We start from the raw sequence: 22521 nt of genomic DNA, 5'->3' as shown, positions 1-22521 counted from the left end.
GATGTAATAAATCTCACGATCGATTCATTTCCATGAGCTGATCTAAATAAGTCTCTTGTTGACTTTTGGTATCGCTAAAAACAAAATATCGAAATATGCCGTATCATCGTGATCTCATCGCCCCGCTCTATGCCTTGAGCTCACCACCGTCGGTCTCCTCTGGCCAGACATCGTAGCCGAAGGTGTCCTTCATGTTGACGAAACGAGTGTGTCGTCCATTGGCGACTTCCTCGACGGCGTCAAAGTCGGCCTTGCTCAACTCGGGAATAAGCCAGTTGCTCTCAATGCGCTTGGGAGTGGAGCTCTTGGGCAGAACAACGTAGCCGCGCTGGAGACCCCAAGCAAGCAGAACTTGCGCAAGGTCGTAGCCGCTTCGCTCGGCAACTTCGTTGAGCTTGGGGTTGGTGCGGACCTTCTCACCGGTACTGGGGACCTGGTTCTGGGAGCCGAGCGGCGAGTAGGCGGCGACGAGAATGTCGTTTTCCTGGCAGTACTTGACGAGCTCGGTGTTGGGGAGGAAGGGGTGGACTTCGATCTGGTTGATCATGGGCTTGACCTTGGCGATGCTGAGCAGCTTCTTCAGGCCGGGGATGGTCCAGTTGGAAACTCCGATGGCCTTGGCCTTGCCCGAGTTGTAAATCTCCTCCATGGCGCGCCATGTTGGCTCCGGGTTCTCGGTGAGGTCCTTCTTGATGATGTATTTGCCGTCGGCGCCCAGCTTGGGCATGTGGTTGTCGTCACTCTCCGCGGCAATGGGCCAGTGGACGAGGAACGCGTCGATGTAGTCGACGCCCAGGTTCTTCAGCGAAGACTCAAAACTCCACTTGACCTCCGCGGGCTCGTGCAGGTGGTTCCATACTTTTGTGACGATGAAAAGGTCCTCGCGCTTGACGTTGGTGTTTTCCTTGAGGAAATCGCGGACGGCCTCGCCAACTTCGCCCTCGTTCTGGTAGAACCATGCGCAGTCGAGATGGCGGTAGCCGGTCTTGAGCGCGGTCATTACGGCGGCGTAGGTCTCGCCCGATGCGCCCTCGCTGGCGAAGGTGCCGAATCCGACGGCTGGCATGATGACGCCATTGGAAAGCTTGAACGTCTTCTCGTTCTGGAGGGGAGCCATGTTTGCGGTGTTTGTAATTCTTGAAGTTTGAAAATGTATCTTGAAAATGTAGAGTCAAGATGAAAGTGGTCAAGTAAGTTTTGAGATGATTTATTCAGCGGCAACAGCGCGTGCTGGGACTGTGAAGCTACATATATCCAGCGTAACCTTGGTTGGTCTGAAATCTCTTCGCTCTTTCATCATCGCCCATCTGCTCGGACAGCTCCCAACCACGCTGCCGGCCGTGACCTCAGACCGAGAGATTCCGATCGCAGAAGCATCTCGCAGGCATCGGTCCCATTGCGAAAAAACTCCATAATAGTCCCATCCAACAGTTTCACGTAGACCCTCAGAGTAGGCCGTCAGCAGCAGCGATGACGTCGACGGTGGACTCAGGGTCCACAGCACGGGCCGAGCGCTGCCATTTTGATTGCTGGCGCGGAAGTTTTGCCGACCTGAGCTTCGTACAGGTGAAAATGTGGAACGATGTAGTCCCAATAGTCGTGCGGCTCTGCCGTTGTCAGCCACTCGTTTAAGCAGATCACTAGCTGCCTTCGCCCTAATTCGGCGAGCCGCGGTTACCTCGCCCCACCCATCCTTCGTCACTCCCACATGCTGCTGCAAGTACCGCCGCGACTGTCTGCACGCTGCCTGCACCATCTACACTCTGCTACACTCGCTTCTACTGATTCCCACATGTCGCATACTTGGTGTATGCACGCCAACCGCCTTTGACAGGCGGTGTACCGTGCCTTATCTTCCGGCCGCGCTCTGCCTCCGGTCAAATGAGGCTCTGCGCTAAGCTTCCACGGCTTCGGCCAAGGGTATACAGCGCGCATTCCAGGTGTTGTGGCGACTCACAGCACTACGCTGCTATCGGTCCCCAGTTTTCGGCGATAATACGGCGGTGACGGTATCCAGTTCTCATTCTCTGGTTCAGCAAACTTCTCCACTAGTGCTGCTATGCACGGCCACTACAGCAGTGTAATGATGTCGCGCTGTGGGTACAGAGGTACTTGTTGAACGCTCACAGTGCCAGAACGTGGTTGGTGTCACCGGCCTGAATCGGGATAGCGAAAAGCTCCTGCGAAACTTTCCAGAAGAGATTGGCGAATGATGATGGCATCTGGGGTTCATGGACGTCGCTGCCTGTCACTGTGACGAGTGATGTGATATATAGCCCCTCCCCCAGAGGACCCTGAGACTGCTCTTTCATCATCACAACTCCACATCTTCAGCTTCACATTCAGCTTCTGAGAAGACTGACACTACTACTTTCTTCACTTGATACCCCATTCTTATCCCAACTTCAACCACCATCATCATGTCTCCCTCCGCTGTTGAGAACGAGGCTCAGACTACCTCCAACAAGGCTCCTGAGCTTCCCATCCCAGCTGACCCCCAACAAGATGGCACCGACAACACCGTCGAGGTCCCAGCAACCCGAAGTGCCATGGCCGACACCACTGGCTACATGCACAACCTCTCCCTCTCGCCTTCCATGAAGGAGAGGAGAGGATCTCGCAACTCCTTCGGTACCTCACTGCCCATCCCCCGTTCCAAGAGGCAGTCGAGGCTCTCGTCTGTTCACTACCCCGATGGCCGTGGTGCCGCTGTCCGCCCTGGCATGCCCCCGATCCAGCCATCTCGCGACATCATCGCTGCCCAGCTTCAAGATCTCGCTGGCGAGAAGGTCCGCGCCGCCAAGGACATGGCATTCGTCTTCGACATTGACGGTGTCCTCGTCCACGGTGACCGTCTGATCCCCGAGGGACAGCGCGTCCTCGAGATCCTGAACGGAGACAACGAGCTCGGCATCAAGATCCCCCACATCTTCCTTACCAACGGTTCCGGTAAGCCCGAGCAGGCTCGTGTCGACCAGCTGTCCAAGATCCTCCACAACCCCATCTCGACCGAGCAGTTCATCCAGTCGCACACTCCCATGCGTGCCTTGGCCGAATACTACAAGACCGTCCTCGTTGTCGGTGGTGAGGGCTACAAGTGCCGTGAGGTTGCCGAGCAATACGGCTTCCAAGACATTGTCGTCCCCAACGACATCATCGCCTGGGACCCCACCATCGCCCCCTACCGTGTCTTCACCGACGAGGAGCGCAAGACTTCCCGCCCCCGCGACTTCAGCAAGGTCAACATCGAGGCCATCATGGTCTTCTCCGACAGCCGTGACTACGCCACCGACATCCAGATCATCATGGACCTCCTCCAGTCCGAGAACGGCAAGTTCGGTACCCGCGCCAAGGACCCCGTCTCCCAGCGCATCCCCATCTACTTCTCCCAGGGCGACATGCTCTGCCCCACCGAGCACCCCTTCCCCCGCATGTCCCAGGGTGCCTTCCGCATTGGTCTCGAGGCCATGTACAAGTCGCTCACCGGCGTCGAACTCGAGCGTGTCGTCTACGGCAAGCCCGAACTGGCTACCTACAAGTACGCCGACGAGGTCATCGCCTCCTGGATGGAGACCATCCACAACGACGAGAAGCTGCCCGCCAACATCTACATGATTGGTGACAACCCCGCTTCCGACATCGTCGGTGGTAACATGTACGGCTGGAACACTTGCCTTGTCCGCACTGGTGTCTTCCAGGGCGGTGACAACGACGAGCAGAACCCTGCTTCCTTCGGTGTCTTCAAGAACGTCTTCGAGGCTGTTACCACCGCTATGAAGAAGGAGCTTGGCGAGGACTTCAAGTTCAAGTTTGACGACAAGATGAACCCTGTCAACCTTGAGGGTGGCCAGTCTGCCATTGCTTAAGTGGGTTGATGGATTAACGACGATGCAGCAGAGGGTGTTGTAGTCGTCTGTTTGTAAATAAGCATTTTCCTGGCGTTTCTTCTTCTTTTTTTCGGGATTATATCCTTGCATAGCGCCGCTTGCAAATCACCTTTATAGATCAAACGAGTTTACTATACAACTGGGTCTACGGATTCTGGGTTTTCGGTTTCTTATATAGATTACGATGAATTTTAAAAGTCTTCTACCTCTTACACAATCTTCACATCTCCTGCTTCTCATGTGTCGAACTTGCTGCTCTCCAGTACAGTCTTCCGTCAATTAGGTAACGATGATCGCTCTTATCGAGCCAAGTCTGTCTTGACTGGTGAGCTCATATCTGCTTAACACCTCATACCCGAAGAGAAGACTACTCATCATCCTCATCCCCAAACCCTACCAACGCCCTCCTCAGCCTAACCTCCCTCTCCACCCCATCAACCTCCCACGTAGCCTTACACTCATACCGCCCCTCAAGCCTAATCCAAACATCCCTCAGCAAATACCTCGCAAGCGTCCTACTCTGATAAAGCACGAACTTCTCATTCGTAGGACTGATCTCATCGTTGTCCTCTTTTATCTCCTTCTTCTGCGGACGAGGACTGGCTAAGACAATCTTTCGGGGTGATGTGGCGGGCTGAGCCGGGTCGGATGATAGTTGTAAGCATGGGTCGTCGGTGCCAATAGGTACAAAAGTATCCCAAGCCGGTACGCCATCGACGATTGGAGTCGAGCCTGCTACAGGTGAAGCATAAGTGTCGTACCACAGGCCTGTTGCGCCGATCACGGCTTTGACATAGAGGGTCCAGGAGAGTGAGAAGCCTAGGTTGCGGTAGGAGCCTGCCTGTTGTATCTGTTAGTCTTCTCCTTATTCTCGTTGTAGTTGGTCGTAGTTGTCACACTGTTTCAACATGGATGTGTGTAGGGCGGACTTACAATGACGGTATTCCCCATCCTCCTAATCACAAAGATACTGCCTGCTTTGTTCCTCTCCACCTCCCGTCTATACACGAACTCTTCCACTCGTGGATCTAGGAACGCTTCTATACACTCCTTGTTTGTGTGACTAAGGATCGTGGCGATGGCGTCGCTGAGACGCGGGTACGCGGCTCCAACGAGCGGGTTCTGGGTATGGAAATATGCTTCTAGATCGATGACGTGGGGAGCGCGGACGGAATCTCTGCTCTGGTCGTAGTGGAAGTACTGGGAGCCGGGCAGGAAGACAGAGGTCATGACTTTGTCGCAAATGTCGCCGGCAGGATTGGAGTAGTATGTGTTCTGCAGTTCGTCTAGTTTGTCTCGCAGAGCTTCTTCTTCGCGGAGGAGGGCATCGGAAGCGCGTTTTGTGGGGGAGGAGGGGAGGAGCGATGTAAGTGTTTCGCTGAAGCGGGATATGGTGCTGGTGTTGGTCGGTTTTTGCGGACTGCGTTGGCTGGGGTCCCTGAAGGTCGCTTTGAAAGTGGAGGAGATGTGGGCAGCGTCTAGCTCAGCCCATTCATCGTCGTCGGGCTCCCAGAGGGGTTTACCCTTGAATGGTGAGAGGTCGCGTAGACTAGTTGGCATGGTGTTAGCGATTTCGGGTCGTTGTGTGCGAGGTTGTACGGGGAGGTGTGGACTAGAAGAGAAAGGCGAGTTGAGGGAGAGTGTCGAGCTGCTTGGGGAGCTATCGAAGTCTTCTTGCGCAAACAGTGGTGCGATTTCGGAGCCGTGCCTCGTTTGCGCCTCTCCGACGTCGAGATCAGATGATGGAAGCGGTGATTTTGCGGCTTGCTTTGGAATCTGGTCCGCCCAACTGATTGTCCGAATGCGTCTTGAGGTAGGTCGTGGCGATAGCGCTTTCGGTGACGTCGGAGCGGTCTTGCTCATCTTAGTGGCCTTGTATTTTCGATGCTCAAAGTCATTGCCTTTTGCACTGATGCTGTCTTGACTACGGGCGCGTAACAACGCATTTCCACCAGCGATTTGGGAAGGCGAGCCAGAGTGAAAGATCGATGTTAGTCCAGGAAGCATGTTCATAGAACTCCCCACCACACAGTACGAGGAGCCTGACGATGACAGTTCGGTCGAGTCTACAGCTACTGACTGGTGGTACTTAGCTCCATCTTCTCTACGGTCTGCCGTGCTACGACGAAACAAAGAGTCGAAGAAGCCTCCACTTTGGCTATTGCTCATCGAGCGCGGTATAGTTGTCCTTGAAGATGATCTCGAATACCCAAAGAGACCTGATCCGAAGGTGGACTTTGGCGAGCTGGGAGAGTTTGCCGTTAATGTTGATGATTGCGGACTTCCAGGTACCTTAACGCGTGGGTATTGCAAGTCTAGCGGTTTGGGCGGAATCATGCAAGCCTGTGCTGTTACAGGTGGGGATGGTACAGGTGTGAAGGTCTTCGTGTGCTGTAACGTGGGTTGTATAGGAGCCTTCGGGCCTGACCTTGCGAGTAGATCACGTAGCCTTTCTGCTGCGTCGCTACCCTGCATGATGGCGATCGAAGGGTACGGAGATAGCCAGAAGCTGAGCGAGTTAGTTGTGTTGATGGTGGAGCGTTTGGTGTACTCGTAGGGACAAGGGGAATGAGAAAGAGCAACAGTGAGAGTCAATGCTCAATTGGGCCTCCGTCACAAGAGCGACGGTAGGACGTAGAGGATTCACACTCGCTTCAACCATGTCTCTTGCGACTCCAGTGAATGGCCTCACAGAAATGGCAGTCAAGGCACTAGGGCATCACAGCAAGCTAGTACCGTTGCAGTGACGAAAGTAAGCGAGACGAGAAGTGCTCTGACGTCTACTACAAAAATCACACAGCCGTGAGTATAGAGTTGCTCAACCTAATAGCATGTAAGCATATGCTGGTAAGACTGGCAGGTAGTTCCCTCAATGTCGTTCCGTAGTATTGCGTGTCATCTAAAGTGGACATCAAGTGAATGATAACGAAAGCATGCCGAGTGGCTCGAGTGTCAGTAAGACCATAACCCGGTCGAACGCTCACAAAGCGTGCCTGTAATCGAGTCAGTCCCGTTCAGCAACTCCAAGATTCCAGTCAAGCCCCGCAAGTAGCCGCCACATATATCACATCCATCCACGCGATGCTCGTTGGGAGTTGGTAGATTTTCGATTCATTCAGGGAGAGAACCCAGACTCTTGATATGTCGTCGTAATCGTAGGTCTCCACAGATCCATCATCTCCATCCCCCTCCTTCGCAGCGCTGCAAGAGCAACTACCACGCCATCATATTGTCCATACTCGTGAAGTCCGTATAGATGCCCATAGCTTTCGCAAAGAACTCCGGTAACCGAATAGAAAATGCCGCTTTCCCTTTTCCCCCGAGAGTTTGCTTGCGCTTATCGCAGACGCCTGGCCTCACGCTCGGACTCGAGCAGGCAGAGAATGTCGTTCTCGCGGACTGTGATGTCTCCGTTAGTATGCGGGGGTCTCGTTCAGCTGGCAGGTAGAGCGTGCGTACCTGGGCCCTTGACGTTGCGGATGATGGAACGGGTCTGGTCGTTCATGAACTCGACGCGGCATTGGGTGACACCACCACGGGAGCCTGTTGTTATCCGTCAGCCTGCCATTCTCTCACGTTGTGCATCCCCCAACTGTTGTATGCGCTCGTCCCGCAGAAAAGTTCGGGGTGTTCGGAAAGTTCGCGTACCGGTTCGGCCAAGGACACGGGTGACCTTGACGAGGTTGACGGGGGCCTTAGCAGAGTCCATTTTGTGCGGTTGTGAATTTCGACGGGAGTCGGTCGTTCGGTGTGCGGAAGAGCTGGGTTGGGCGTTCGGAGATGGAGTTGTCGCTGGCGATGCGTGAGAGCTGGTGTGAACCGTGGGCAATTTTGCAAAGTGCGCTAGCTAGGCGAGCAGGGGTATGGCGCGCTAGTGCCCCGTCCATTTACTTGGGCGTGCAGGCAACACCACCAACACCCAGAGCGTCACGACTTAAGTAATTCATCCAAAATCTTGGAAAACTGCGGAGTTATGAAAGAGCTATGTTCTACGGTGTGACTTCCAAAGATTCGATCGTCGCAACACCAAGTGCCCACGCAATCATCACACACACCTCACAATGCACCAAGGACAGCAGTACTCAACGACATTTTTCATTCTATCTATCTAGTAAAGAAGCGCCAAATCGCTCAGAGGGGTATAAAGCGCCTTCCAACGCCTTGGGAAGTACCCGACCCTCCGTAGCTCTTCCAGCCATGCCCACCCACGTCCGAACTAGTCATACCGAGGATCGGCTTCCGTGTAAACAAGCTTGCTAAATCTCAAATCCCTGAATGAAGGTGTGGAAGGATCTGAAGCAAGCCATCTCATCAGCTGTCACCTACATGGCCGCAAACCTTCTCCTCAGCGGCGGAGGCGTAAACTGCGAACCGGGCTTCCTCGTGGCCTTCACAATCTTCGTAACAGTATGCTTGACCGTGTCACAATCGACTTCGGTCTCGGTCGCAGTGGTAGTCGAAGTGAAGACGTTTGCAACCTTAGTAACAATGGAAGGCTTGGGGGCGACGGTGAAAGGCTGGGAGGTCACGACAGACGGCTCATGAGCCGGACCATAGGTGAAAGGCTCAGGGGCCGCAGCACGGCGGCCAATCGGAGGAATCTGCCATATATCATGGCAGTAGCCGAAGGAAGGGAGACAACCGGGGTTGCAGTGAGCGGCTGTGTCGCCGCAGTAGCCGTAGGGGCTGCAGCAGGGGCCTTTCGGAGAGCCGTTGCAGGTGAAGCCAGTTGTGCCGCCGCCTGTCAGAATGTGGTTAGTGAGGTGTTCAGGATGAGGTAGGCGGGTGAAAGACTTACATTGACCATTTGGAGAGATGATCATGCCATTGGGAGCGATGATAGGAGGCTCAACGACAGGAGGCTGGACAACCGGTGCAGGAATGGCCTGGTGGACGGAACCAGCAGCCTTTGGTTCCTTGCCAAAGAATGTCTGGACTCCTGGGCCGTCGGTACCTGTGATTGATCATCAGCCACTATCCAAGAGAAGGACAAAACGTGTTAGTAAACTTACAAGTCTCGACAAAGATATCAGCACCAGCCCAGCACATGAGGCTTGGCTCATTCGCGAACCCGCCTGGGCTAAGATAAGTGTTCACACACTTCTCCTCATTGCAGTACGCAGTGGGGCAGGTTTTCTTGTTGGGTACTGGGTTGATGTAGAGTTTCACACCACCTCGAATGAGTGCTGAGAATACCGTTAGTCCACATGTCCTCTGTCCATCAAGGGGAAATACATACGACAATACTTCGGGTTTGCCGGCCCAGCCTTCAAGTCACAATCCACAGCACTCAGGTCATACCACATCTTCCCCTTGGATTCCTCAAGATTATACTCGACCTGAATGATGCCTGCAGGCCCAGGAACATAGTAATCCAGATCCCTGATCTTCAACGAGAGACCGCCGCCGAATCTCTCCGTGTCGACCATGGGGTGAATGACGGAGCCGCCGTTGCCGGGTACCATGCTGCGGAAGGAGTCGCCGCCATCGATGTGCGAGGCTGGGGGGCCGACGGCCCAGAAGTAGACGTTGTACGGGCAGTGGTTGATGAATTTGACGTATTTGGCTGACGTCCCGAGGAAGGTGACGCTCAGGAGCGTCGCGAGGATGAAGAGGGTAAACTTCATGGTTGGATTGTTTCGTGGATGAGATAAGGTGGGATGAAATAAGGTAGGAGGCTCTGAGAAGAGCAAAGTGGGAGTAAATCCCAATAGGCTTGAGGATGAACGAGATGAGAACTTTACAGGAAAGAGGAAAGGGACATGTGTGGTTTTATGAAAGAACGATTCACCCTTGTTTTCTGGTCATCTTCTTCGTTGGGCGCTTCTCAGGGTCTCATGGTAATGAAGGGGCGTTGGGGGAGCATCCATTACGGCTTCACGAAGTGCTGGAGGTGTGTTGATCGGGCTTCTCCGGAGGGGTAGGAACGAACACCACGTGCGATCACTATTGCTTGGGTATCGTATGGAGTCCTAGACACTTCCTGCTCGCAATCGAACAGCCAGTTTCGAAGTAAACAATCTCATCTCTTCGCATGCTCTTCTGAGTGTGGAACACAGTATCTTTAATCTTATTCTCTCACGCAGGCAGAGAGCATGTTGCCGTCTGGATGGTATGTTGGAAGTTGCAGTCGCGGAACAGACACCGTTGTCGTTGGGACAATGTACTGGTAATGTGCGTTCAACAGGGCTCGCTGGTAGTCCCTGGTGCCAAACTACAAAGGCCGCTTCAGCACAACGGGAAAACCCCCATACAAGGAGGAACACCGATCAGGTATACTACATTCTACGTCAGCATAAAATCAGATGTTTGTACAATCCTAAGAGCAAGGTAAAATTTTGGGACAGTTTCTTCAAACCAACGCCATTTCAATTTTTTCGATGTCTTCCTATCTATTGGGTATCATGTGTTGCTGCCAAAACAATTTGAGGTGGCATCTCATACAAGGAAGAAACTAGACAGGCCTGAAGCCTAAATTAGGACGATAATGAGCAAAAGAGAAGACCCAAGGTCAATGTAGACCTCGCAATATTTTTTCCCCTTGAATGGAATGAGGAAAACGTGCTTGCAATACTGATAATCAAGCCCCAATTTCGTCAACTCCGTCGCAATGCCGTACCGTGTAAATGCATACTTGAATGAAAGAAATAAGACGGTACAAATAATAATAATCAAGCTTGCGGAATCCTGGAGCGGTCGCCACCCTTGGCGATCCATTCCTCCTTGATAAGCTTGTCCTGCTCCAAGTGCATGAGCTTGTAGGCTGTGCGGATCGTTCCGTCGCTGACCTCGACAGCCAAACCGATCTCCTTTGGCGATTTGGGCTGACCCATGAGGTGGGAGACGAGGTAGAGACAGGCGCCGGCGATAGAGAGGGGGGAGCGTCCGGCTGCAACTCCGTAGTGGGCGACCTGATCCGCGCACTCTTCTGCGACCATCTGGACTTGTGTTCCAAGGGCGAGTTTGGCGCAGGCACGGGGCATAAGACTCGCGGCGCTGGTGGCTGTGGTGCCTCCTTTCTGGTTGAGAAGGTTGACAGTGTCGATGACGGCACCGTTTCCTGCAACTGACGGCCCGTTATTCTGGGACTTTTGTATAAAGGCCTCGAGCACCTTGAACGTACGGCCAACTTCCTTCTTGCTCACGTTGGTCATCTTGAAGATCTCGCGGAAACTGCGCTGCTGGTCGTGCTTTCTGCAGGCTATGAAGATGCACCCGGCGATGATAGCGTCTTGCGATTTGCCCTTGAAGAGCTTTGCGTCGTCGGTCATCTTGAACAGCATCTTGGCCGTCTCAGCGGTCGGGCGGCTGATGTTCTGTGAATCGCAGAGCGCTGAGATTTGTCCATACGCGGCCTGCAGCGCCTTGTTGACCTTGTCGTGGTTGGTCTTGTTAAGCGCGCGGCTCAAGTCCCTAGACCTCATACCGCCGTCACCGAAACTGATCTCAGTCTGCAGCTGAGAGCCGTGTAGCAGGGGGTTCGCGGCGTCTCCGATACGAGAGGGGTCGTCGTTTCCTTGATCTAGATACAGAACGCAGTGTTAGCACGAGTGTCACTTGCATTTCCTCCAAACAGGCAAGTACTTGCCGTCGTTGGAAAAGGTGCGCCACTCGGAACGCGTGTCTATAGTCCTCTCTGCGAGTACGCGACCGCAAGAACCGCAGATGGTGTCGCCGGCGCTGAACTCTTCGACCAGATTGGGAGGGTTTTCTTTGCAGTCGGGGCAGATCATGGCAACGTTCAGGTCTTCCTGCCACTCGTCTTCTTTCACGAGTGTGGGTGCGGCTTCATACACCTCGCCAGGCGACAGCAGACGGCCATCGGGGGCGTACGACATCTTCGAGCAGTTGCGGACGAGCTATAGAGTGTGTTTCGTTATCTAGCTATTGCGCGCGGTCGACCGACACACTTGTAGGCTGCGTCCGGGCTGGAGCAGGATGAGCGAGTGCGGTGGTATGAGACAGGCTGCGAGACTGAAGGAAAGTCTGCGACGACAAACTTGTAGTTCGGCGCGCAGGCAGCCATTGCTGGGCTTGGCACGCCGCTAAGCCGTTTCGGGTGGCGGCTCAAGCTGCGGCGGTCCACGGTTTTTCCCCAACATCGACCTTCACTGTAGCTCCCATTGCCAGCTTCCCCACGTCACTACACCTACACAATGATCGCGCAATCCATCAGGGCCTCGGTACGCTCCTCCTGCTGGTGGAATCTGGACACGTACTGACCTGCCACAGCGCCAGGCGCTCGTCCGCGTTGCCCGGCAGCAACCTGCCTTTGTCGCTCGCCGCACTTTCATCACTCCCTCGGCCGTCCGATCAGGTGATTCATCCCGAACGCTTGAAGATGCGACAGTACTGACCCAATTGGTGCCGTAGCCGACCTAGTGCAGGACCTCTACCTCCGCGAGCTCAAGGCCTACAAGGTCCCCGAAGTCAAGGCATCCGATGCTGAGGCCCACGTCCAGAAGTTCACCGTCCCCAAGGCCCCCGCATCCCCCGAGGAGACCGACATTGCGAACGAGTTGAAGTCATACGAGACACAGGCAGTTGACGTTGAGGGCGCTCAGGGCGAGGACGACGCTGTGCTCCCGCAAGAGGACTGGTTTGAGGAGGAGGACGAGAGCATTACCACCGCCGGTGCCACCCATTAGAGGAGCGTTGCTGGGTGAGGGAGATCATGTATCAAAACACTAGCGACTGTGTCAATACCATTGAGCGATGAAGCCAACGGGCGCTCTGTTCGGGCATATGTGAATCACGTGATGTGACTATGACCTCGAGTTCAACGTGGGGGTACACAAGCAGATAAAGTTACGACTATCGATGCTAAGCATAGTTGAGTGAGTGCTTTGGTTCGAAACCACGGTCTTTGTCTCAACAAGGTGAACTAAACTGCTCGCGGATATGATTCTTTTTGACTCGTTGCGGACCGTGATCTACAAGTACATGAGACGTGGGAGTTCTACAGCTAGCCTGCTCAGGGTCTGGCATCCGTGCTCGTGCTGATGCTCTGGGAACTAAGAGGGGCTCGCAGCTGTTGAACTATGTACTTTTTGTGCATGTGCATTGCTGTTTGAGAAGCAAGCAATCTACCACTTGGCATACGTTCAGGAGAGGGGTGCCCGAGGGGTTAGGGATTGAGGGATTTGTGGGGTGCCAGGATCGTCATGAGGTTCTGGCAGCAGCCCGATTGCTTTTACGTGCCAGGCTGTAACGAGAGACTGGATGTCGCATCTATGCCTACCTCAGAGGACATTCACACACGACGCGTCGCATTCTGACCGGCTTGATGCACGCTGTTCCGACAGGCATACGCGGAGTGATGATCGCTACACACATGCACACGCGACTGCAGCGACCGTGGCCCCTCAGATAAGCCGGGCTGCGCGCTCAGCTGTGCACTACACAGTAATCGTCAGGCTGGCATGTCCCGTTCCGACAATGCTCACGGTTCGGAACTTCGGACAAAGCACAGGATACGCGTGGGTCAGAAGGAGCCTCGCAATTGGAGTCTGCCCCAGTAGCTGCAGGCACGGTCGCCTATCGCACCATCTGCATCTGCGGCTTTGCATACCGACGTCCTAGTGCCATGCGTGCCATGGACTTTTTTCGGTTGAGAGGTTTACCCTGAGGCACTAGCACCTGTCCACAGTAGTCAACCGTACTGGCCTCCTACTGCAGAGCAGAAAGCAGTACGTCAAGATAAGTCATGAGAGTCGAGCCGTTATACGAGGCGGTAAGCTACTGGGGTCTGCGGTATGTCTAGGGACCGGCCAGGAGATTACGGCAGCGAGAGATTGCAGTGTTCGCAGTTCACGTCGCGAAAAAACAAGTTGGTTCGCCGGGGGCCCACCGCGCAGCAGACGCATCTTGCCCCGACCGTGTCGCTGCATCAGATGCGCAGCACCGTCACACAGGCAGGCATGCCAGCTGCGACGATCCGAAAGGCGTCATGCTGGCGGTGGGTGGCGGGCTAGAGCTCGTACTGCTCCCAGCGTGGAAATGTAAAGAAACGGCGCGGCGCGGGTCAGTAGACGAAAGGCAAATGATACCAAGAATACGCCCGTTTTTAATATAGAATTATTATCGCTCCGACGCGATCTGCGCAGGCGACGACCCCTGCTAGCCCCAGTTCGTCCGCTTGCGAAAGCGTCAAAGTAATAGCCCTCAACCTGCCCCCAGCGGCGTCAGTGAGCGCGGAATCTCTAACCCAAGGCCTGCCAGTCGCTACTGAACTTACTGCCCGATCCTGTCGCAGCAGATTCCACTCGCTTTGCTCTCCCCCGCGTCCTCTGAGCGGCTGCCGTTCGCTTCCGGTACCACAGCCTCACTTGTGACGTCTTCGCGCGCCCGGCTGGAGTATACTGCACCTTTGCCCGTTCACTGCCTGCTGCACAACGGCCCGCCTGACAGCACAACGCCGCAACCGTCCCAATTCACCGCCATGAGCCCGTAAACTTTCTGGAACACGTCAAACTTTACGAATCCCCGGCTGTTTCCTGCTGCCTCGCCCACGTCCAACCCACCCGTCGCCATGCCCATCGCCGTTGCTTCGGCTCCTCGCGGCCACTACTCCCTCGCGAATGCCATTCGAGGCAGGAGCAGAGCCGCCTCAGAGGTTGGCCCTGGTCCACAGCCCCCCAGCCACACGGAGCGCGCCCAGCTCCCCAAGGCCGCCTCGTACACGTACTTCCCCCAGGTCAAGGATCTGGACCACGAGCCCCCCGTGGTGGAGCTGAGGGGAGGCTCTGACGACGATGTCGAAACCGGCAAGAGCGAAGAGCGCACGTCTGAAAGCCACTCGGGTGGCTCGAGTCCTTCCTCAGAAGAGGCTCCCGAACTCCCTGGCGTGGAAATGCCGCAACTCAGGCCCAACAACCTCTCGCGTCGCTCCTCGCGCTTTCTCCCTTTCTCCAGCAGGAGCAGAGAGCCATCCGCTGAACGCAAGACCGACCGCAAGGCCGAACGTGGCCGGACCGACGCTGTGAAGCAATCAGACTCGCCCGCTGGCTCCCCTTCACGGTCCCTGACCAACCTGCGGAGGAAGTCGTGGATTGTGAAGGAGCAGCCGCGTGAGTCTCTTTCGCCGGTCAAGGAGAAGAAGCTCAAGAAGAAGAGTCTCGGCGACCAGACCCAGCCTACTACCGAGGCGGCCAAGCGGAAAACGCTCACGACCACAATCACGACTACAGACAGGATCTCGGAGGAGTCTGAAGCCCGGGACACTGTGAAGGAAGAGATTCAACAGCCCGTGCCAGTCGCCAAGAAGAACAAGCGTCTCAGCGGTCTCTTCGCCGCATCGAGCAGCGCTTCCAACTTGCCGTCCGTCCCGAAATCCTTCTCGACAGAAAAGCTTCCCCACTACCCGCAGAACCACAACCCCGTCAGCCCGACCCACATTGTTCCCCCACTACCACGCAACGTATCTGCAGAGAAGCTCAAGGGCATCAAGACGGAGCCCCGCAAGAAAGACGAGCTATGGACTGCCTTCAGGACCTTGGACGGGGATCTGCGCAAGTAAGACTCCCTCTTCCCACAGTGAATTCAGAGCTAACAGAAGACAGGTTCCAATCCAAGTCCAGCTCCCTCAAAGCGAACGTCGTCCGCACCGCCCTACTACCCTTCCTCCGACAGTATTCCTCACATCCCTCGAACCACAAGCTCAGGCCCGAAGACCTTGACCGGCGAGTGAACATCCTTAATGGCTGGTGGACCGGCCTCCTGGAGCTCGTCGCAGGACGGAACAATCAGTCCATCTCTGGAACAGATCGTCCCGTCATTTTGGAGGGTATTGCCGCAGTCATGGAGAGGCCCGAATGGAGACTGTATCCGTCTCCGTTCTGTGCTCTTGCAGACCGCGTGGAGACGCTGTCTGCATCTACGACCAGCTCCAACGCATCCGCCAACTCCGACTTTCTCGCCGAATCGGTCTATCACAACGTTCGGAACATCTTTACCCAGAACCTGCAATCTCAGATGGCTTTTGTTGTAGAAAAGATGTCATTGCGGAACGCCGCAGCTAGTCTGGTCACCTTTTGCGGAAAGACGTGCGCGTACGCCTTCTGCTTCTGTCCAGGCGTGGCAGACGTTCTGGTACGCCTGTGGGGTCCCTCTCTGGACATGATGAAGCGCGTCATGGAGGAATCTGGCGTTTCCAAGCTTGATCGCTTGGATGCTGTTTCTGACCGAGTTGTGGCTGGTTTCCCTCCCATGCTCCACTCGCTGAAGCTGCTTTCGCTCAACCGACTCATGCGCCAACTACACAAGCCTGTGTTGCCCCCGCTCGCTATGGCGAACCTCGACTGGTACGGCCTTTGGACAAAGCGTTGGTCTGGTGCTGAGAGCGACCTTTTCTATGTTTTCGTCAAGCATTTCCATATCCTCGTCAGCGATTTCCTACCTGTCGAGCCCAGCAAAGCGGAGCGCATCTGCGTGCCAGGACTCATCATGGTGCATGCCCAGATTTTGGTCAACCTCGATGCGACCATCAACAGAAACGCCACTCCACAACAGCAGGAAGATCCATCGACCGCGGCAAACATCACTTTTGATGACGTTTTAGAACCCGATGCCTCTGCCTCGAGTATCGCTATCCCACCTGCGAATGCTACGAGAATGATGCAAGAGAATCGACTTATAATGCTAATTCGGGATTTCCTCTCTGAGCGGAACTCGCATCTTCACATTGCCAGGCGCATGTTCGCTGACAGTTTTGCTCGTCTCCTACAAGCGCAGGCACGCAAGATCTCGATATACGACAACAGTGCCTGTTACACACTCTGTGACTTTCTCGAGGAGGCTCTCATCATCATGGTCCGATACGAACAGCACGACAGTGACCAACACGCTGTAATGGACTGGCCGTTCTGGCTTACCGTTTTCAAGGCAATGGCCGCCAGCCACAACACAGCCACTGAGATCAAGTTGTACGCCTTCCTTTACAGCAGCTGGTGCACACTGGTTATGGACGAGCGAAGAAAGGCTGGGTTGTGCCTCGACTTTCTCCTGGAACCAGCTTTCTTCGAGAGCCGCTTCAACCATTGGTGTCCTATGGTACGATCTTACTTTATGCGTTTGATCTGCTGGCGGGTTGCGCGCTATGACGGAAATGAGACTGATACTGAGGTGTACGTATCCTTGAGGCTTGACAATGATGACATATGCTAATAATGAAACAGAGCCATTAAGAAGGCTTTGAGCGACCGCCTCCGGTCCATTTGGTCTCACTACCTCTGGCTTCAAGAAGAAGCTGAGCGTAAGCAGATCGTATACCCATCGACCCAGGCGTGCAACCCTGCACCAGGCCGACGTTTCCTTATCATCCGTAATGATAATCCTATTGTGGCCAACAACGGTCCTTTCCTTTCGTTTGACGGCGTGGTCCAAAACCCCCATCAGCGAAAACCAACTCCTGCCAGCACCAGCATCCCCGAAGCGGAGATTCGGCCTGCGTCCGCCCTGTCCGCGGATTCAAGCGACTTTCCTGATGAAGACCCCGGCAAGGGCAAGTGGAACATCCTGCGAAGTCTCATCGGTGGAGGCTCCAAGCAGACTGCGAAAGCCAAGAGCCCTGCGGCATCGATCAAAGACAAGGAGAATAGCAGCAAGACATCGTCTGCTAACTCGTCAACCGACGCACTCTCCACCACTGCATCTGCGGTTTCGGAGCCTCCTGTGTCTACGCCAGCACCGCCACCTTCCACTCATCGAACCTACAACTTCCGCTTCTCCCTGGAATGGGTCGACAAACGCTTCGGCACCTACCACAACATGCGCCTCCAACCTCCGAAACTTCCGGCCCCAGCACATAACCTGCTACAGGCAAGGGGCATCAACACGGAACCCGTCCTCAGTACCCCTCCAACTGGAGCTGCTGTAACATCAAGTACCTACGCAGGTCGTGCTCTCGCAGAATGGACCTTTGTCAGCCACGAGTGCCAGAACTTCTTCGATAGGAGAAAGAACGAAGGCGTGCCGACGAACCGACAAGTCGAGACACCCACGTTGAACGTCGAAGCGTTCAGACGACCTGGCTAAGCCACCAGGGAAGCACGCCACAGTGGCATACAACATTCACTTCAGGATCTCGTATATATTTCGACTGGCATTCCCACGTCAGTCATGTTTCAACACCATTCGGCCGGCTCGATACCCATTCAGCATTCCTTCAGTACACATTACCTTGACGATTGCATATGGACACTCGACGCGAGCATCCCCCGACGGCGTTCTTCCACAACATCGAGCACATCATTCTCTTGTTTACACCACATCTGGCATGCATGGCAGTGCGCTTCTTGCATTGCCCCCACTTTGATACTACTTCTTTTTGTCTCTTGGGAGTTTTGCTTTCTTTCTCTTGGCGTGGGCGTGTCGAGCAAAGTTTAATGGGATATTATACACTTTAGGTTGCCGGGGCGCGGAGTCTATAGTATGGCATCCACCCCCTCATGGGCCGAATATTAGATACATGAATCATATCGTCTCTTGCATTACTACTCCTGCGCTTCAACGGGTGTTTCTTTCAAAGTCTGAGCGACCAAATACGATGTGCTAGCCTCAAGGCGGACATTTCGGAAAGAGATATCCCGTATAGCGCTAGCGTGATGTGTAACATGCATGCCCAGCATGATCTACCCATCCTCACATCGTCATCTACACCATCAACTCACTAGAACCCTTCGCACGAGCGGAAGTATAATGAAGCCTCCACAGCTACAACCATCATCTCGCCACGCGCACTCCCGTCGTCGGATGCACCCCTTCGGCTCTAATTCATCCGCGCCCAGCCATGTATTTCCCCGGTGGAACAATCTACACCAAACAACATCCGCAAGTGCCGGCTCCGGGTACCACGAGACCTGACATAATTGTTCTATTTGTAGGAAGGGGTCCCGCTTCCGGATGTCTCCCCGCAGTCATGGTAATATAATCTGGGGGGAATTAGCCTGGACTTGGTATGTTTCAGGGTCGATCGCGGTAGTACTTCGTTGCTTTTGTATAGTAGATTGAGATGGGGCTTACGGAAGATTAGTTGACAGGAGGACGGATGGGGAAGGTGTGGGCTGGTGGTGGTTGGGGCTTATAGTAGGGTGTTTGGACGTGGGTTTTGGGTTCAGCGCTTTTGAGACTTTTCGTTTTGAGATCGAAAGAGTATCGTGTTCTTCGTCATGCATTCCTCAAGTCTACTTTCGGTGGCTGCACTGGCAGCTACAGTGTTGGCTGCTCCAAGCGGTCATGTCGAGAAGCGTGCGCAGACCGTGTATCTAGCCGGAGACTCGACAATGGCGAGAGCAAGTGGTGCGACTACAGGTACACCTCACCACCCATCCCTACACCAGAACCCCCTACTAATACCCACCCACCAGGCTGGGGCGTCTTCCTCCCCAACTCGCTCACCCTCCCCGTCGTCAACAAAGCCATCGGCGGCCGCAGCTCCCGCTCCTACACCGTCGAAGGCCGTTTCGACGAAATCGCCAACCTCGTAAAACCCAACGACATCGTAATCATGGAATTCGGTCACAACGACGGCGGCGGCCTCGGAAGCGGCGACAATGGACGCTCGGTCTGCCCCGGCACTGGTTCAGAGACGTGCCAGTCTACGTACAACGGTCAAGCTGTCACCGTTCACACGTTCCCTTACTACCTCACCGAGGCGGGCAAGAAGCTTATTGCCAAGGGTGCCAAGGTTATTGTGAGCAGCCAGACGCCTAATAATCCGTGGGAGGGCGGCAGTTTCTCGTATACGGACGGTGGGAGGTTTGTTGGGTATGCGAGGGATGTGGCGAAGGCGCTGGGAAGCAATGCCATGTATGTGGATCATGGAGCGTACACGGCGGATATTTTCAAGACGCTGGGTAAGACGAAGGTGGATGCTTTCTTCCCGGTGGATCACACGCATCCTAGTCCGGCTGGCTCGGATGCGGTTGCGAAGGCTTTTGTTAAGGGTATTCAGTGTGGTGGGGGTGGGTTCTTGAATGGCTTTGTTAAGAACGCCACTGCGAGCATTCCGGGAAAGTGCTTGTAGAGTCACCTGAAGAAGATCTTTGAACTTTCATGTATATATTGAACTGATAAATGACGGAAATGAACTCAAGTCCGTCTAGTTACCAGCCAAGACCTTCCTCACTACTCCTTCATAGCCACTTCTCACCCTTGCCAAGATGAGAGTAGAAAGCACCGCCATCTCCATTAGCAACACTGGAGGCTTCAACAACACTCAGCACAGCCTTGACCGACTCTTCCGGCGTGATCGGGCCCTTGAAGTCTGGTGCGTATGCTGCAAACTTCTGCGACATGACTCCGAGCTTTTGCTGGTCTTCTTCCGAAAGATCGGCGTAGACATCCGTGCCAACAACTCCAGGGGACATGCTCAGAAACAGCACTCCGTCTTTGGCGTACTCGGCACTGAATTTCGCAACCGCCATGTTGACTGCCGCTTTGCTGATGGAGTAGGGTGCGTCCTCGGAAATGTTGTACTTGCGCACTAGCTCCATGTCGCCCATGCCGCTGGAGATGGTGACGACCTTCTTGACGGTCCCCTTGAGGATGAGCGGCATGAAGAGGTTGAAGAGGTGGATGTTGCCGGTAACATTGACGTTGAACTGGCGGGTAAGGCTGGCTGTGAGTTTGTCTGGGTCATTACCGAGAACGGAGAAGGAGTCGAAACCACCCTCCACCAGACCGGCATTTGCGACCAGATAGTCAAGGCTTCCGCCGGTGATTTTGGCTGTAGCAGCGGCGGCGCTCTTGAGCGACTCGTAGTTCTCGAGATCGCCCTGAACGAAGTGGATGTTGCTTCTGTTCCAAGAGGCGACCTTGGCTTCGGAGGCGGCTACGTTGCGGACAAGGCCGATGACGACGTTGTTGGGGTTGCTGGAGATGTTGTCGAGGAAGGCGAGGCCGATTCCTCGGGATGCTCCGGTGATGAGGTAGGAAGGCATTTTGATTTGTTGGTTAAGAATGCTGAAGATCCTGTGTTTTGAAGGCTGATAGTATTGAAGATTGAGTGAAGAGGATTGAGCGTCTTGAAGGTTGAGAGTGTTGATGATCGAGTGTCTTGTAGACTGGAGTGTTTGATACTAAGATGTGAGTTGATGCTGATACTATCGAGGCCGAGCAAGCTCCTTTATACCAACTCTATGAGACGATACCACTCCTCCGTTTTGGAGCGGCAGAAGCATTCCTACCATCATGGCTTCGTAAGCAAAGATACTGAGCTCGCGGATTTTGTCTACAGTTCTGTTTGAAGGCATATGCGGTCGACTAAGCTTGCCGCGATGGATGTGCCGGAGGGCTCGTGCCTGTGGCTTGCAGGAGATGGTTTGACGATGTATGCTTGGCGGTACACGAGGCTGACAAAGAGCTCGCAGATAGTTGCTTCGCGTCCATTTTGGGTATGGCGCCGCTGAAGTTGCTTACGTGTGATTCGTCGAGAACTGCGGGGCGAGGCGTTTTAGGGCCTCCACGGGCTGGGCCATCTCCCACCTGCAACTCCCGTCTAGCATTTCCAGCGCCCTGCTGTTCGCTTGCGTGTTTCTCTCGTGAACTCTTGATTTCTAATATGCGGCGTCACGATCTCTTTGCAGCACTTATCCGAAAGGTGCACTTCTTTGTCTGCCCCGAGCTCTACGCGATACCTATCTAGGATGGCTGCGACGAAGGGGTGTTGGACATGCAAAGGTAGTGCTTGGTCTTGTAGAGTCCGGGATATTTTGCCTTGTTAACATCGTCTGTAGATCGCAAGGTTTCGTGTGACCGCACTGTTCCTGTGTGCATCAAGTGTTCCAAGACCAAGCGAGCATGCGGTGGTTATGGCATTCGTCTCATATGGCCCCAGAAGGATCAACAGAGGTCTCTGCCAACGTCTGCATGTTCGGGGACGCAGCGCACGATAAGTCGACAGAGGACCGAGCAATGGGTCAATGTGTCGCAGACCGATGTCCTCCTCCATATCCTTGCTAGAGATGCTAAAGGCGGAGGTACGGCGTCCCAAAGCAAGCTGTTGACACGACTTGACGTGATTAGTAAAAAGCGAGCATGTTGAGAGATATAGGCTTGCACTGCCCAGACTTACCCAGACCATAGTCCCGGTACCGAAAACGATCACTGCTAGCGATGCGGATCTAATACAGTACTGTATGTCCTCTTATGGGGGATGACGGTTTCGATATTAACTAGTCGCAGTTGAAAACGTGATGATTGGTATCCTACCAACCCTGGGCCGTAAAAAAGCAGGTATTGGACGGTTATTATTGCGCATGGCCTTATCCGGACGATCAAAAGCGTCAAAGGCTTTACTGCTATCGGTTGTCGCACTGGTCTCGCGTCATCGCGGACACGATGCTGTGCATGCGGCCCGTGCAAAGAACGCAGCTATAGACGCGCTGATAATTGCCACAAGCTCTGAAATGGACCATGATGCCAGTATTGAGCACATTGCCACTGGCCTGACTTTGTGTTTGGTAGAAGTGAGTAGTGTTCCGGAAAAGATGAGGACGAGACTGACGGATTACCGTAACAATCATAGACAGATCTCGACTGCGACTGGATAGGCCATCTCTGCGGCGCGAGAAACGTCCTACCCACCGTCGAACAGAAAGCATACCACGTTGGGAGCGACGCAGCGGTCATGCTA

The 22521-nt window shown here is 54.4% G+C and overlaps 10 protein-coding genes across 10 annotated transcripts; 4 read left to right on the top strand and 6 right to left on the bottom strand.

Annotated features, from left to right (window-relative positions):
• Window positions 1-127: 127 nt before the first annotated feature.
• GLD2 (Glycerol 2-dehydrogenase (NADP(+))) lies at window positions 128-1117 on the bottom strand (the record flags this gene model as incomplete). The annotated part of the gene is made up of 1 exon (XM_049332542.1): window positions 128-1117. One exon carries the CDS (start codon window positions 1115-1117, stop codon window positions 128-130), a length of 990 nt encoding a protein of 329 aa, XP_049188350.1.
• Window positions 1118-2420: 1303 nt separating this feature from the next.
• On the top strand, window positions 2421-3866 carry J4E83_005623 (uncharacterized protein; the record flags this gene model as incomplete). Its single annotated transcript, XM_049332541.1, has 1 exon — window positions 2421-3866. The coding sequence occupies one exon, from the start codon at window positions 2421-2423 to the stop codon at window positions 3864-3866; it is 1446 nt and encodes a 481-aa protein (XP_049188349.1).
• Window positions 3867-4254: 388 nt separating this feature from the next.
• J4E83_005622 (uncharacterized protein) lies at window positions 4255-5750 on the bottom strand (the record flags this gene model as incomplete). The annotated part of the gene is made up of 2 exons (XM_049332540.1): window positions 4255-4728; window positions 4821-5750. 2 exons carry the CDS (start codon window positions 5748-5750, stop codon window positions 4255-4257), a joined length of 1404 nt encoding a protein of 467 aa, XP_049188348.1.
• A 1474-nt stretch (window positions 5751-7224) lies between these two features.
• Window positions 7225-7596, bottom strand: RPS28 (40S ribosomal protein S28; the record flags this gene model as incomplete). The annotated part of the gene is made up of 3 exons (XM_049332539.1): window positions 7225-7286; window positions 7347-7430; window positions 7536-7596. The coding sequence occupies 3 exons, from the start codon at window positions 7594-7596 to the stop codon at window positions 7225-7227; spliced, it is 207 nt and encodes a 68-aa protein (XP_049188347.1).
• A 613-nt stretch (window positions 7597-8209) lies between these two features.
• On the bottom strand, window positions 8210-9514 carry J4E83_005620 (uncharacterized protein; the record flags this gene model as incomplete). Its single annotated transcript, XM_049332538.1, has 4 exons — window positions 8210-8628; window positions 8686-8841; window positions 8900-9073; window positions 9127-9514. The coding sequence occupies 4 exons, from the start codon at window positions 9512-9514 to the stop codon at window positions 8210-8212; spliced, it is 1137 nt and encodes a 378-aa protein (XP_049188346.1).
• Window positions 9515-10558: 1044 nt separating this feature from the next.
• On the bottom strand, window positions 10559-11725 carry J4E83_005619 (uncharacterized protein; the record flags this gene model as incomplete). Its single annotated transcript, XM_049332537.1, has 2 exons — window positions 10559-11409; window positions 11476-11725. 2 exons carry the CDS (start codon window positions 11723-11725, stop codon window positions 10559-10561), a joined length of 1101 nt encoding a protein of 366 aa, XP_049188345.1.
• A 318-nt stretch (window positions 11726-12043) lies between these two features.
• On the top strand, window positions 12044-12535 carry J4E83_005618 (uncharacterized protein; the record flags this gene model as incomplete). The annotated part of the gene is made up of 3 exons (XM_049332536.1): window positions 12044-12070; window positions 12120-12204; window positions 12261-12535. 3 exons carry the CDS (start codon window positions 12044-12046, stop codon window positions 12533-12535), a joined length of 387 nt encoding a protein of 128 aa, XP_049188344.1.
• A 1883-nt stretch (window positions 12536-14418) lies between these two features.
• On the top strand, window positions 14419-17921 carry J4E83_005617 (uncharacterized protein; the record flags this gene model as incomplete). Its single annotated transcript, XM_049332535.1, has 3 exons — window positions 14419-15401; window positions 15449-17011; window positions 17063-17921. 3 exons carry the CDS (start codon window positions 14419-14421, stop codon window positions 17919-17921), a joined length of 3405 nt encoding a protein of 1134 aa, XP_049188343.1.
• A 1133-nt stretch (window positions 17922-19054) lies between these two features.
• J4E83_005616 (uncharacterized protein) lies at window positions 19055-19911 on the top strand (the record flags this gene model as incomplete). The annotated part of the gene is made up of 2 exons (XM_049332534.1): window positions 19055-19196; window positions 19253-19911. The coding sequence occupies 2 exons, from the start codon at window positions 19055-19057 to the stop codon at window positions 19909-19911; spliced, it is 801 nt and encodes a 266-aa protein (XP_049188342.1).
• A 109-nt stretch (window positions 19912-20020) lies between these two features.
• J4E83_005615 (uncharacterized protein) lies at window positions 20021-20827 on the bottom strand (the record flags this gene model as incomplete). Its single annotated transcript, XM_049332533.1, has 1 exon — window positions 20021-20827. The coding sequence occupies one exon, from the start codon at window positions 20825-20827 to the stop codon at window positions 20021-20023; it is 807 nt and encodes a 268-aa protein (XP_049188341.1).
• Between the last annotated feature and the right edge of the window lie 1694 nt (window positions 20828-22521).

This window comes from Alternaria metachromatica (assembly GCF_023757995.1).
Source record: "Alternaria metachromatica strain BMP 0045 chromosome Unknown scaffold_11, whole genome shotgun sequence".
Classification (NCBI taxonomy): domain Eukaryota; kingdom Fungi; phylum Ascomycota; class Dothideomycetes; order Pleosporales; family Pleosporaceae; genus Alternaria; species Alternaria metachromatica.
This window is presented reverse-complemented; position numbering and strand designations above follow the sequence as displayed.